The sequence below is a fragment of the Capra hircus genome, chromosome 29, assembly GCF_001704415.2.
Source record: "Capra hircus breed San Clemente chromosome 29, ASM170441v1, whole genome shotgun sequence".
Lineage (NCBI taxonomy): Eukaryota > Metazoa > Chordata > Mammalia > Artiodactyla > Bovidae > Capra > Capra hircus.
In genome coordinates, this window is record NC_030836.1 from 31,929,382 (window position 1) to 31,943,632 (window position 14,251).

At 46.1% G+C, this 14,251-nt stretch overlaps 1 protein-coding gene across 1 annotated transcript in view; it reads left to right on the forward strand.

Moving 5' to 3' along the window:
- Nucleotides 379-14,251, forward strand: part of BARX2 (BARX homeobox 2) — an 80,537-nt gene continuing 66,664 nt past the window's right edge. Inside the window, exon 1 of the mRNA XM_005699630.3 lies at nt 379-3,318. Within this exon, the coding sequence (XP_005699687.2) occupies nt 3,132-3,318 (187 nt within the window). The 5' untranslated portion in view covers nt 379-3,131. The remainder of the gene's footprint in view (nt 3,319-14,251) is intronic.

The following is a 14,251-nucleotide window of genomic DNA, read 5'->3' on the forward strand; positions in this document are numbered from 1 at the left end:
GGGAACACCAACCCCAGTCTTGAGAAGTGGGGGGTATTTTTCCAGAGGAGGTAACATATGAGATGGGCCCTGAATTACTTTTCCAGGCAGAGAACGAGGGAGGGGATGGGGTGCCTTGGGCATGCTCATTGAAGGCAAGAGCTGTAAAAAGGCATGGATCATGAAACGCCAACCTTATGAAACAGATATTATGATGGTCAGGTACAAATGAGAAAACAGGCTTGTCTTTGATTATAAGCAACACACAGCTGGAGGCTCCAGACTCCAAGATCAGGCATCCCTCTCCACTCTACCTGGAGACTTGGGCTCTCAGACCCCTTCTGAGATTTCTTGCGTCTCTGGTAGAAAATAGAAAAGACAGAAAGTCCAGGAATTATTACTTAATTTATTATGTAGCTATTTGAACACGCTGCAGATTTCCAATCGCAGGACCAGTTGCGGGAGAGTCTGGGCGAACGTTGTGCAGTGCTCGTGTGCACTCTGGGAGGAACGCGGGCTGGAGGGCGCAGCGGGCAGAGGCGACACCGGTTCCCCCCAGAACGGGCGGCTGGGGCTTTGGCGCAGTCCAGTCCCGAGAGCCACCCGCAGCCGTCCGGGTGGCAGAGCGGCGATGCAGGGGCACAGGAGCGCGGCTTCACATGCGTGTCTAAAGAGAGGGGGAGGGAGAGGACAAGAAGGAGCAAGGAAAGGAAGAGAGGAAAGAAAGAAAAAGAAATCAGGCTGGCAGATGGGGAGAAGGGGAAAAGCGGGAGTCCGATCGAGCAGAGGAGGCCCAAAGGGCTAGGAACAGTGGGGGAAGGAGAAATGGGCGCAAACGAGGGAAAGGGACGGTGGCGGTGGAAGGGCCAGGAAGAGCCGGCGAGGGGAGGACCGGGCAAGAGGTGGAGGAAAAGACGGACCGAGGGGCGCGCGCGTTCCGTGAAGGCCCGACAGAGGTTCAAGCCGTTAACGCTCGATCCCTCGCCAGGGTCGCTAGGTGCGATGCAGAGGCCCACCCCCAGCACGCCGCGCCCTCGGCTCCCACCAAACATTGTTTCTCGTCGCTGCAGACAGCGCGGCACTTTCCAGCAAGAAATTTAGCTCCGCACTCAACAACGTCCTCTGCTTCAACGCCGCACCCCTGGGACTGTCTGTCCCCAGTTCGTGGCGCAGCGTGTTCTGAAGGCGCCGGGTGGCGCTGCCCGGACTGAGCCCGAAGCATCCTTGGCCAGACTCGGGGCAGAGGACAGGCCTTGGAACCCGCAACCACGGCTGGGGGCGCACCGGGGCCCAGCAGGGCGACCTCCAGGCCTTGTGGCGGGACGCGCGCCGTCACCCGGACACATGGCCGCAGCTCCCGCGGGCCCTCGAGCTGTCTCTCCGAGGGGAGAAGAATGATGAGCGTAAGGAGATACGAGAATAAACGAAAATCGTACTAAATGCAGGGGAGGGGCGGAGGGGAGGCAGGGTGCACGCGAACACTTTGGGAATGAAGTTCCTCAAAGGCGCGAGGCGGGTCACGTCTAATGTAAGGCTATAATTCGGTTTATTACTACTTTTTTTCTAAGTGCCTCGTTATTAGTTCTCCAGGCGTGGCTCTTCCCTTGGAGTCGAACCACTCGCCCAGGCGCGCGCGTTCACTTGCTTCGCGGCGACTCCGGCTCCAGGACAAGCAGCTCCACGGGGAGCCCGCCGCGATCGAGACCGTGAGATGTCACCAGCCACAAACTCGGTCTCGGCGAAGGCCATCCGCATGTATAATTCTTAATACTCCTTACGGCCCCGCGCAAACCCATTTCCAGACAAAATCGCGAGGAACTGGCAGCACCGACAGTTTCTGCCGAGCTCGGGCGCGCGGGGAGCATGCAGGCAGGACTGTCAGTCCGGGTGCTTAGGTTGGGTGGGGTCCCCTCGCCCAACAATTTCAACTGAAAACAAAAGTTCGTTCAGCTACTAATTGGAGAAGACTCAGAAGTTAGGCACCCAGGACGCAAAAGACAAAACACTTCATGAACGCGTGTCCTCAGAGTCCCCGAACCCTGCGCGTCGCCAGGGACCTGGGGAAGGAACGCCGCGGTGCCCGAGTATTCGGCGCCAGGAGCCACCAACCGGTCGGCGGCCCGAGGACCAGCCGCGCCGGCAGTCACGCTCCGCTGGTGCTCCTGGAGACGAAAAAAGTTTTATAAACAGAGTTAAAGAATTAAAAACACGTTTTTACTGACTCCTCTCTCTCTCTCTCTCTTTTTTTAGTTTACTGGTGGGATAACGGACAGTGCTAGGGTCATTGATGGCTTGGGATCTCCGTGGAACCATTAAGTTCGCAATCCCAGCGCACACTCCGGGTGCTGGAGCGTGCGGGCTGGGAGTGGGCTGAGAGCCTAAGGAACACGAGGGGATGCCGTGGTCCTCGGGAAACGGCCTCCGGAAGTCCAGGTGGAGAGGGAAGAAGGCAACCAGATGCTGGGGGTCGCCGATTCTGGGGTCCGCAGTCTCGGGAGCCACGGCGAGGTCTCCACTTCTTTCTAGTAACAGATCAGGACGTGCCGGCCGGCTGGGTGCTGGCGATGGGAGCGGGACCGGGAGCGTATCATGCCCAGAGCGTCGGGCTCGGCGCGGGCAGCGGCCAGCTGAGGCCTGGCCGGCAGGCGGGGGCGGCGCGCGCTCCCCTCACCGCGCGCACACATGGGCGCGCACACTGCACACACACCTGGAGCTCGTCCCGGGAGGGGGGCGGGGAGGAGAGCCAAAGCAAGTGTCTTAAAATAGGCAGGCAGAAGAGCGCTAGACGCTGAGAGGCGGGAGGAGGCGATCGCGAGCGGCAGGCACTAGGCGCGCAGGTCCGCGCCGGGTTGTACAGGCGGGCTGGGCGGGGTGGGCGCCGACGCCTCTCGGCGGCCAGCCCTCGGCGCAGCTCCGCACCCGGCCCCGCAGGAAGCGCGCGCTGATTGACAGCTGCGATGTCCCCAAAAGGCTCCGCGAAGATGCTGATCCGCGGGTGGGTCTAGACGCGCGGCCGGCGCGCCCGGTGCCGCCTCCCCTCCGCACGCCTCCTGAGCCCCGCCGCCTCCGGGCCGCGGAGGAGCCGGGCCGAGGCCCCCCGCCGGCGCGCCAGCCCCACGGCCCCGGCTGGCGGGAGCTCGCCCGGGCTCACCATGCACTGCCACGCGGAGCTGAGGCTGAGCTCGCCCGGCCAACTCAAAGCAGCCAGGCGGCGCTACAAGACTTTCATGATCGACGAGATCCTCTCCAAGGAGACCTGCGATTACTTTGAGAAACTTTCCCTCTACTCCGTGTGCCCGTCGCTGGTCGTGCGACCCAAGCCCCTGCATTCCTGTACGGGTAAGACGGCCCGCGGGGGCGCAGTGGGGTGCGGCAGCTTTGGCACCGGGGTCGGGCGCTTGACCACCTCTGTTCTCGCACCTGAGGGCGAGAGGAAGGAACCCGGGAATTCTGGGCCCCTGCAAGGTAACTAGGATTCTCCGCGGCTAGCATGGCAGAGGCGTCTGCAACTTGGGGAAAGGCCCTGCAAGGTGTCGATGGCCAGTTTGGAAACGCAGTCACGGCAGCGCGCCCCCAAGAAACTGCGGCTCCGCAGCGCCTTGGGATCCGCCGGCAGGAGAACCTTCCTTCTTCCCAGGGTCGCTGTGGTTTTCCGGCAGAAAAGGCTTGTTTTCGGGCACAAAAGGCACCCCCTGACCTGGTTCAGCGCCTATATCATTGTTTCTCACCTGAGCTAACTCGTCCAACCCCCTCCTGTCTCCAGTGAGAATTTTACATGTAAATCAGTAGTATCCTGAGGCTCCCAGAAAAACCGTGAGTCCGCTGAAGTTTGCTTTAAAGGCTCGCCTTCTGAGGAAGTAGTACTGGGAAGTGTGGCGTTGTGCGGCAAGCACAACCCCCTGAGTTCTAAGCGAGTGAGAAACAATGCTCACAATAAAAACGGTCCTCAGGTCTGGTTTCCTTTCTCCATAAGAGCTAAGACCCTTGGGAAAGATAAAGGGCACTTAATAAATATATTTTAAAAGTCGTAGGTTTATGTAGAAAAAAAATTCAAAGGTATTTAAAAAAACTTTACATTAAGAGAAGCTCCAAGTTTCATAGTGCCCTGGTATTATAATTATAAAATCATTATAATTTGGATTTAGACTATCCAAATGTGGGTGTAGCAAAAAAAATTTTTTTATCAAAAAAACCTGTTGACTGTGCTTTAACTGAAGGTAAAAAGTTTAGTATTTCCAAACTGAAAGACCCTTTGAAGTTATGTTTGTTGCATGGGTGATATGAAATAAATGAATTTAATTGTACTAACATTGAAAAAGTAAAGGGAAGTGTTAGCAATGGTTTTCAAAGATGATTTTGTAATCTTGGGCCAACTGCTGATACACAATGCTTGGAATACTACATTTTCTGTTGGCTCCATTGACAGGCTCTTTAGGGAAATCAGTAAATAAGTGTATGAATAGATATAGTAGTTCTTTCACAACCAAGTTGTTGCTACATGTGTTTGGTAATAAATGAATATTCTATTCAGTTACTCCTTTGTAAAATACAATTTGTCTGTAAGGTGAAGTTAGATCTGATAGCCCAGAACAAGACTTGAAATACTGAATTTCAAAAGCCAAGAAATTTACGAAACAAGAAATGAAGAAGAAATTTTAGAAACAAGACAGATATGGTTGATGTTGATGTTTTTACTTTTGTGTATCTGCTGTGCTTTAGCCCTGGGATGACTCATCCGCATAGATCTTGAAGAGAGGAGGTAGGCTGAAACTTGTATTGAGTATGAAGAATTATTTCCTGAAAAAACTCAAATCCCTTAAAGGAAAAAGAGAGGATCTGTTTTAATCATAAATCTCCATGAACCCTGCAAAGACATTGCATACCTGGGGGTCCCTAGGACAAAGCAGAACAACTTTTCCTAAGCACCTTGGCGTAGGCTGATGCCTGCAAACTTTTTAGTGACTTTGTACCATGCGTTGACTTGAAGGCAGCTTTTCCTGGCTTTTAGCAGTCACAGAGTTGGATCATAGAAGAAATCATGCCAGAAAAAGAGTAATAAATAGCCTCCAAAAACAATGATCCAGTCATCAGTCAAAGCTGAGTAAGTTCTATGTTTTATTGAATCTTGTGCGGGACATAAATCAGAGGAAAATACAATGATTCATATGTACTTTTGTGAGTGTTAAGAGTGAATTGCACATATTTCACAAACTAAACGTTTTGCTCAGTCTTGTACTCTTGAAGTTCTTTGATGGTTTGTTGGGAAGCATGGTTGTTGGCACTGACATTCTTTCCCTATCATTCCCGCACTTGATTTCTTTAGGTTGTTCTTTTGAAAAGTGTGTTATGATTTTGCTGTAGTTGAGATTTAAAATATAGAAACTGGGATTGGCCAGTGGAATTAAACCCAAGAAAACTGGCTACAATAGTCCATCCTTTCAGATCATAAGCTTTCAGTGGGTTTACGATTACAGTTAAAGCCTTACATGTATTAGATCATGGGAATACCATTAACGACTTCTCAAAGGCTTTGCAAATACCACGCTTTGAAGGTTTTGCTTTTAACAGTAATATTCAGGTTCACAAATCTTAGATTGGATGAACTTAGTTTTTTTTTAACTTAATTTTTATTAATTGAAAAAAACAGCAATAAGTTGCTGGCATCCGTAAGGAAACTATATATACATATATATGTATATATAGGATAGAAATAAATACCTTAGCACTTTTGGTGGAACCAATGAATAAAATATTCAAATCAAGTGAAAGGCATAATTGGAATTAAAGTTACTGAACTGTCTCATCCTTTGGTTTTGCTGTTTTAAGGTTAAATAACTAAGAGAAGTCAACTTTGTCAGATAAAATAATGAAAACTAAGATAGTAAAGTGACCACCCTCCACAATAAGTACAAAAAATTGTAGAGAAAAAGCTACAGTGTTTTAGAAGCCTCTACATAATTAAGCAATCTGTGTTGTTTAGATTTAGCAATCCAAATGTCAATTTATGATAGTGATCTCCTCAGGCAGAAGAGCATGTATTCAAGTAAACTGAGAAATGGAAACATTTTTCATCAGGCAGATAATCGCTTGACAGTAATTTATTATTAGATACTCTAACCTTGATGGAATACTCATCTTCAAAAAAAAACTATTTGTTTGAACAGGTCTTTTCTTATTAAAATATAGTAATTTTAGTTTTAGGATGCAGTCTCTAAATGGATTTAAGTTTCCTAATAGATCTCTTACATCATATAATAGATATTGAGTGAAGCAATCCTTTTCTTAAAGCCAAACTAAAGGAACATTTGTCATTAAATTTAAAATGAAATAACTTAAAGAGAGTCTCCATTTGAAAAAAAAATTGTTATTCCAAGCATTGATGAATGTGGAACATGTTTAGAATTGAGTTTATAACATGTTGTTCATATTTTAAAATCTGACAACAGTAATCTTTATTCAGAGGGGAACGATATTGCTGTTTAGAAGCCAGTGATGATCTCTCATAAATATTAGAATGTTGACAGTGATTGAAGTGAAATACGACTTGCAGTGTATGATATCATATTTAACTCTTTGGTGCATTGTTTAATTTTTCTGGTTGTGATGACTGTTTCTTGGTGGGAGAGTCGCTTGAACTGGCTTCTCAGGACAGAATATTACAGAGGTATCGTCACAGTTCCTTTGGAAGAATCTCTCTTTCAGTTTGATCTTTAGAAATGGGCAGGGTTTCTAAATTTGAGGAGTGTTTGGAAAAAAATGAGTAATTTGAATCACAAAAACAAGTTGTTACGATTTACCCTATGAGGTTTCATATGAGGATACTGAGAAACCAAAGCACTGTGCATAATTACATATAGCATTATAATTATTGATACTTATAACCTAGAATTACCCTAGGTCTTCGACATGCACATTTAGGGGGAGCTGACTGTGATATTTGAACATTTTACAACTCGTGACCACTACATGATTTTCAGTGATCTTACTGAAACCTATGGTTTAATTCCTTTTCTCTTCTCTGGGTTCTGTTGACTGTCTCCGGGACCTCCAGTGGCCAGTATTGTAGAGCTGACCGGTGAGTTTTAGAGCTGGAAAGAAACATACCAATCATAGACCAAGCTTCCCAAGTAGACATACTTTTATTTTTTGCAAAGTCCCCAAACTCCCCTCCCATCCAGGCTGCCACAGTATGGAGAAGAGTTTCATGTAATGTATGGCTGAGACCCTTCACTTCACCTGAAGCTATCACAACATTGTCTGTTAATTGACTATACCCAGTACAAAATTAAAAGTTAAAAAAAAAAAAGTGCTGTGGTCACATCAGTGACATATGACAGCTTAGATGTACTTTCAGCCCGCACTGTACACTGCTGCCTTTCATATTAGGGTACTCAGAACTCAGGAAGATTTTTCCAACTCAGTTACACACCCGGGATAAATCCGCACAGTCACACCCAGGAGACAGTCAGCCAGTCAATTAAAAGGGACATGTGGGGAAGGGTGTTTATCATAGGAGGTGGCTTTGAGAACATTTTATTCTTTGGTGGGTCTAAGAGAAACAAGTTCTTTTGGGTGGTGTCCTCGGGTTCAATTTTTATCATAAAGATTGAGTGTCATCCTGGTTAAGAATGAAATGAGGTGTGGACATGTGTGATGACTTCTTTGGGAGTTAGGGAGCTGGCTGCTGCTTCATGAGTTGGCTCCAGGGAGTCCCCAGATTGTAGCTCAGTTTTTTAAAATTAGAGCTCCAAACCCACTGGATCTTGGGAGCCTGGCTCCTGGGCCCTGAAATGTTGATGGAGAAATATAAACTCTGGGTTTGGAAAATGGTCTTTATCAACAGGCATTTGTATTTCTGCCAGAGGCAAATGGGCTTTTATTAGCAATTACTCATCTCTGTCTTTCCTGTTCCCATTCTCAGGGTAAATAAACTGAGGAATGCATGGGGTATGAGGACTCAGGGTCAGAATATATTTGGAGTGGAGCTCTTTTGGGATACTGAGCTCTTTTGGGATCCTCAGCTGTTGTCTCTTTCCTCCTTAAATTTTATAACGCCTCTGCAAAATAGAGAGGCTAAGGGGATTCCTTTGGAGTCAGTTTTAAGGAGTTTATTAGCAGTTTCTTCTCTGGTTCTGCTTTTTCTAATAGGAAATGGGAAAGTGATTCCAAATTTAGCAAGTTAAAAATGCCTTTCCAAAAGTCTATAATCTTCAGTATCATTTAACTCAGTAATTTAATTCAACAAATATTTACACTTGGTTGGTGATGGCAGTCTCATTATTTTTAAGTTTATTTAAAGTCTTGACTAACAGTGGGGATATTTTAAACCTTTCTCTGAAGTACCTGTAGAGCCACTGCCTAGTTTTCTTTGTGGTCCTCTGAAGTCTGTTTGGGCAATTTAGAATTGTGGACATTAAGGACATAGCAACCCACTCCAGTATTCTTGCCTGGAGAATCTCGTGGACAGGGGAGCCTGGCAGGGTTGCAGAGAGTCGGAGACGACTGAACTTCATGACTGAAGTGACTGAGCACGCACGCATAACAATTAAATCCTTTTGCTTACCATCTGGAATTTTCTCTTTGAGCTCCACCTGAAGGGTATTATCAGCACCTAAATTGTCATATTAACCTCCTTAAATGCAACTCAACTGACACTGTATATATAATAAATCTTTTATGAAACCAGTTTCCTACAGTGTCAGTTGTACCTCTGGGTTGAAAATAGAATTTGTGATCCCAGCATAGCCCGTATACAGTTGCTAGTTTTAACATACCTCGGAAATCTAAATGAAAAGACTGTTACATTTTTACATCCAAGAAATCTATGTGAAAAGTAGTAACAATGGTAAGACTTTGTTGAGATTGTAAAGAGAGATGAAAATGAGAAAAGAGACGGAATAGGGAAAAAGAAAAAGAGTAGGTTTCTTTGAAACTCTTGAAGCCACTTGATTCCACCTTATATGTAGCACAGCACCCTTCAGGGTGACTGTAGGGGTGACACAAAGGTGGCTTCTAAGATTCTTCTGTCCCTGAGTGGAGAGGAAATGACCAACGTTGATTTTACTTAGACACCTCCCTGGGGACCCCTCAGGGAAGAGCCTGGCGCCAGTGCCCTGCCTGACATTTAGGCCTCACGGTGCAGGACTGAGTCTGTGTGAACTCAGAGCATTTTTAGGTGCTGTTTGCACTTTGTTTTGAGGTCAGAAGGAAGAGGATCAGGGGTGGAAGTTAGGCAGGGCACGGACCAGAAGCGCCCTGCTTTCTGGGGACTTTGGTGTTGGAGCCTACATCATCTTTATCTATCCAGAGTGAAGATACTTTGGGTCCCTTGGCGACACCATTGCTGACCTCCTAGCTGGAATATGATTAGAGGCCGTGGGGCTTTGGTTAGATGGATAGATAGAGGTCTCATTCTGCGTTCTCTTGGGGAGTGTCAGTGTCCATTCTGATTTTGAGACAGTGGCGTTTTTCTCATGGACCCCTGACTCTGTTAGCTTCACCCCCTTCTAACCCAGAACTTGCCAAAACCAACAGGTGCTCTCTGGCCTGTTGCGAATCACTAGGCTGCAGGTCTTTTGGGAACAGTATGACAAAGAGGAGGAAGGAGAGAAAGAAAAATAGAGAACCTTCGGGTATAGACTTCCCATGTGAGGCAAAGCCCTCCGTCCCACCCGGCATGCCTGCCTCCGTTTCAGCTGCTGTGATGTTGCAATGGTTGTTTCTCCTTCCATAACACAGACGACAGGATTAGAACTTGCCTTAGGATTGATCAAGAATGGTGTTCAGACCAGGACCATGCACCAACTTAGTGATATTAATAAAATCAGAAATACTCTTGTCCAGGAGGAGAGCTGTTTGTTTTTCACCAGAAATGCCTTGCAAACCCTCAGAATTTAATTTATTTTTATTGCAGTTTAATAACAGTTAGAAAAAGAAATGTCTTGTTAAAATGAATGCTCTAAATAAAAACAAAGTTAATTTTCCATTACAGTGTCTAATTACTTATCATCACCAGGGCATTTTTATATGGCGATTTAACTTCTTGGAAGCGGAAACTTGGCACACATTTAAGGAAGAAAGCAGTACACCCAGATAGATATCAGAAGAGGGTCTAATTATATTTGGGCTGGAGTTGACGCTTACACATGATTGCTCTGCAGAAAGCAGGAGGAGGGTCACTGAGGAAAGTCTCTGGTTTCTTGAGTGCTGGTGGAAACTGAATCCGGAGGGAGAGATGAGGTGCCAGTCACCTGTTGAAGCTGATGTCAGGACTTCTTGATCGGCCTGGAGGTCAGCTGTAAACGCTCCCAACTCCCCTGGCAGAGTTCATGAGGATGAACGTGGCTTTTCTCCAAGGAGAAGCCAAGATGCAGCTGAGTAGAAGCCAACCTTGGAGGCTCTTGGCACAAAATTAAATATGTTAAGAGTCTGAGCAGAGAGGCTTACATGATTCCTTTTTATTACATCTCTCTAGCTCACCACCATGCCCTTAGAAACATGTGCTTCTGGATAGTAGGGATACATAAGTGTTTTCACAGAGTGCTTGCTACCGAGGCGATGTCAGTGTACTTTTGGTCACTATTGAAAAAAACACTTCTGTGTTTGATAAGTGATAGGATGATTGTCTTTTTGCTATTCTTCTGTGAGGGACATGCAGAGGTCTTGGGCTTGGTGGCATCTCATGAAGTCAAGGCTGTGCTTCCATCCCAGGAACTTAACTGCCAGTTTCTACCATCTCCTAACCCCCTCCCTTTTCATGCAGGTACTTGAAATTCAGGGTCATGGTCCTTTTGCAGACAAGATCACAGTTGCTTGTAGATTGGAGGATGTGTCACTTTGATGTTTCGTTTAAGCTGTCTGGGAGAATCAGCACTGCACATGTTCCTCATAGAGACTTGTAAACAACAGAATCCTATTATGTTCTTGTATCTAGGGGAAGTCGGAGTAAGAGAGGCTCGGAGTCCCCTTCCTGAGTCCTGCAGCGTTTATCCCAAAGGAGCTGTGAACTGGGGAGGAAGGCTACAAATGCATACTCTAAACCTCATTCTTCATCTTCATCACAATAATGGAAATAGTGACTTGTTTTGAGGCTCTATGTGTAACAGGCACTGGACTCAGTGCTTTTTGATCTGCTTCTGATTATTCCTAAGAGATGTTATCTCTACTTTTCTAATGGGAAGCTGAGAAATTAAGTAACTTTCCCAAAGTCACAGAATATATAAACATCTCTTCCAGACCAGTTAAGAAAAAAACATGCAAGTAGGACTTCCCTGGTGGCGCAGTGGATAAGAATCTGCCTACCAATGCTGGGGACTGGGTTCGATCCCTGGTCTGGGAAGATCCCACATGCCAGGGAACAACTAAGCCCATGTGCCACGACTACTGAAGCCCGTGCTCCGCAACAAGAGGAGCCGCTGCAGTGAGAAGCCCTTGCACAGCTAGAGAGTAGCCCCTGCTCGCTGAGGCTAGAGAAAAGCCCACGAAAAGTCACAAAGACCCAGCTCAGCCCAGAATAAATGTAAAAAGACAGCTTGAAAAAAGGAAAAAATGCAAGTAGAAAAATTGGCAATTCATAGAAATGAAGATCTATGTCCAGTGAACATGAAAAGGACTTTCCTGGTAATCAAGAAAACACAAACGAAAACGAGGTACCGTTTCATACCCATCGGACAGGCAAGCATGAAAGAGTCTGATGCTAGTGCTTGATGACAAGGGTGCGGAACAATAAGCACTCTCATCCCCTGATGGTGGGAGTGTCGTTTGGTACAATTACTTTGGAAGCCATGTGGCAGGACCTGAAACTGCACATACACACAGAAGCCCTCGATCCGGCACTTCCACCTGTGTTCACACCCTGAGAAATCACTGCGTGTGGGCAACGGGACAGTGGGAGAGGAATGTTCATGTCTCTGTTGTTTATGCTAATGAAAAGTCTCAAACAGTCTAACTGCCTTCAGAGGAAAAAATCATATGTATTATATTCATGTAGTTAAATTCATGCAACGATAAAATGAGTGTGTGTGTGTGTGTGTGTGTGTGTTCGTGCATGCTCAGTTGTGTCCAACTCTTTGCGACCCCCTGGACTGTGGCCCACCAGGCTCCTCTGTCCATGGAATTTTCCAGGCAAGAATACTGGAGTGGGTTGCCATTTCCTTCTCCAGGGTATCTTCTCGACCTAGGAATCGAAACCTCATCTCCTATCTCCTAACGTTGCTGGGCGGATTCTTTCCTACTGCCCCACTAAGGAAACCCGAAAATGGATGAGCCAGACCTAACTGTATTAAGACAGATAAGATTTAGAAATACAAGGCTGAGGAAAAACAAGCTGTAGATTGATACCATGTATATAATGCTGGAAAACGTGCTGACTTATCATTATATTATTATAATATAACTGTTATATTGTTTAGGAAAGCAGGTGCATGGAATTGGGAGGGCTACACACAGATTTTTTATTTTCCTGTGTAGTAATTTATTTATTAAGGAAAAGAAAAGGCCTAATGTCAGTATAGCCAGGCATAAATATTGGACAAAGTTTGGTCACGGGCACAAAAAATTTCCTTACGTTATTTTGTGGACTTTTCTGCATGTTTGAAATTTTTTATAGTATAAACTTTGAAAATGATAGTACAGGAGACTCCGCATATTCATACACCTCTTGGTCTTGGGGACTTTTGATGGTTTTCTTAATAGCTTTCTATCCTGAAACAGAAACTTTTAAATATAAGCTTCCTGTATTCATGCTCGTAGTAGGGAAAGAACTTTATAATTAGACATGTGTGTACGCTCACCCTGAAACAACCAAAGAGGCTTCTGAAATTGGGTTTTGGATCTCACTTACCTACCCTGGCTGGATGGGGATGTCGTTTATCACCAAGATAACTGCTGTTCCCCCAAGTAATGCTTTGGCATCTGAATAAATGGGCTCTGAGTTGGGCTTGGAGGCAGGAGGGAATTGCTGATAAACTGTGTGTTTGTTTTCTCTAAATACCCGTCAGTGATCATGCAAGCAAGAGTCGTGAGGTTCTTTCCCCTCTTTCTTAATGGTGTTTCAAAATCCCAGTAAATTGCCTTTGATTGCATCCTGCTTTGCTATTTATCTGCTCAAATGATATGCCACTCTTGGCTTTTGACCAGTGGTCATCGCTATTAACAGTTTAACTTAAAATTTGTCTAGGGACATTGGTGAATACCAAAGAATCAAAAAGTGTTTAAAAAAACATAGCTCCTTAGCTGGGAAGAATCATGTGGATGTTGGCACATAAGCGGGTGAGTTCTCTTTATAGTCTGTAAACATGATTTGATTTTAAAGCTTTGATGTGTGGTGTCAGGGATTGTTAGGAAGGAATGAGAACTGTTACCACGGTAATCACACAGAGAGCTGTCTGTTAGGGGTGATGGATGGTCGTCCTGTGGTTTGGAGAGGTTAACCTGGACCACATTACTCTCCAGTGGCAACTGTGGTGGCAGGTGCTTTGTTCAGCCTCTCTTAACAGCCCACACATTCTTCTTTTCTCTGCAGAATAGTTGCAATCTATAAATGTTGCTTTAAGGTACTGTGACAAAAACCTGACGCTTTGGGAGCTCTATCTTTCTATGTCCCTTCAGAGGGAACGTACTCCTTGGTATGAATGGAACAGTCTGTACAGTCAAGAGTTTGCCAAAGCATTTCTCCTTCCAAAACCACCTCTCTGTCCAAAGTAAGGTACAGGGTACTTGAGTGCTAAGTCATGTTTGACTCTTTGTGACCCCGTGAACTGGGGTCCTCCTGGACCCCGGCCAGGCTCCTCTGTCCATGGGATTCTCCAGGCAATAATACTGGAGTGGGTTGCCATTTCCTCCTCCAGGAGATCTTCCAGCCCCAGGGATCGTGCCTGCGTTTCCCTACATATCCTCTATTGGCAGGGAGATTCTTTACCAACTGCACCAGCTGGGAAGCCTCTCTCCAGAATCCATATATAAATGGAGAAGCAAATAGATCAAAGCATCCAGAGCCCACATCCCATCCCTAACGTCCATAGCCAGGGTTGCTGTACTGTCTTAGGTACTTGGCAGTGTGGCGAGGTCTGCAGGAATTAATGACCGCATCTAGAGGGTAGTGGCCAAATTGGACATGACTGAAAGGCTGGTGGATCTAGCAGACCTGCTGCCAGTGGACAGACTTTCAGGGCTACAGGAGCGAGGCCTTCTGCATTTGATTTTATCTGTATGGAAGCACAGAACGGCCACGGTGAGAAGAATAGATTGAAACTTCATTTGTGCCACACTCTGT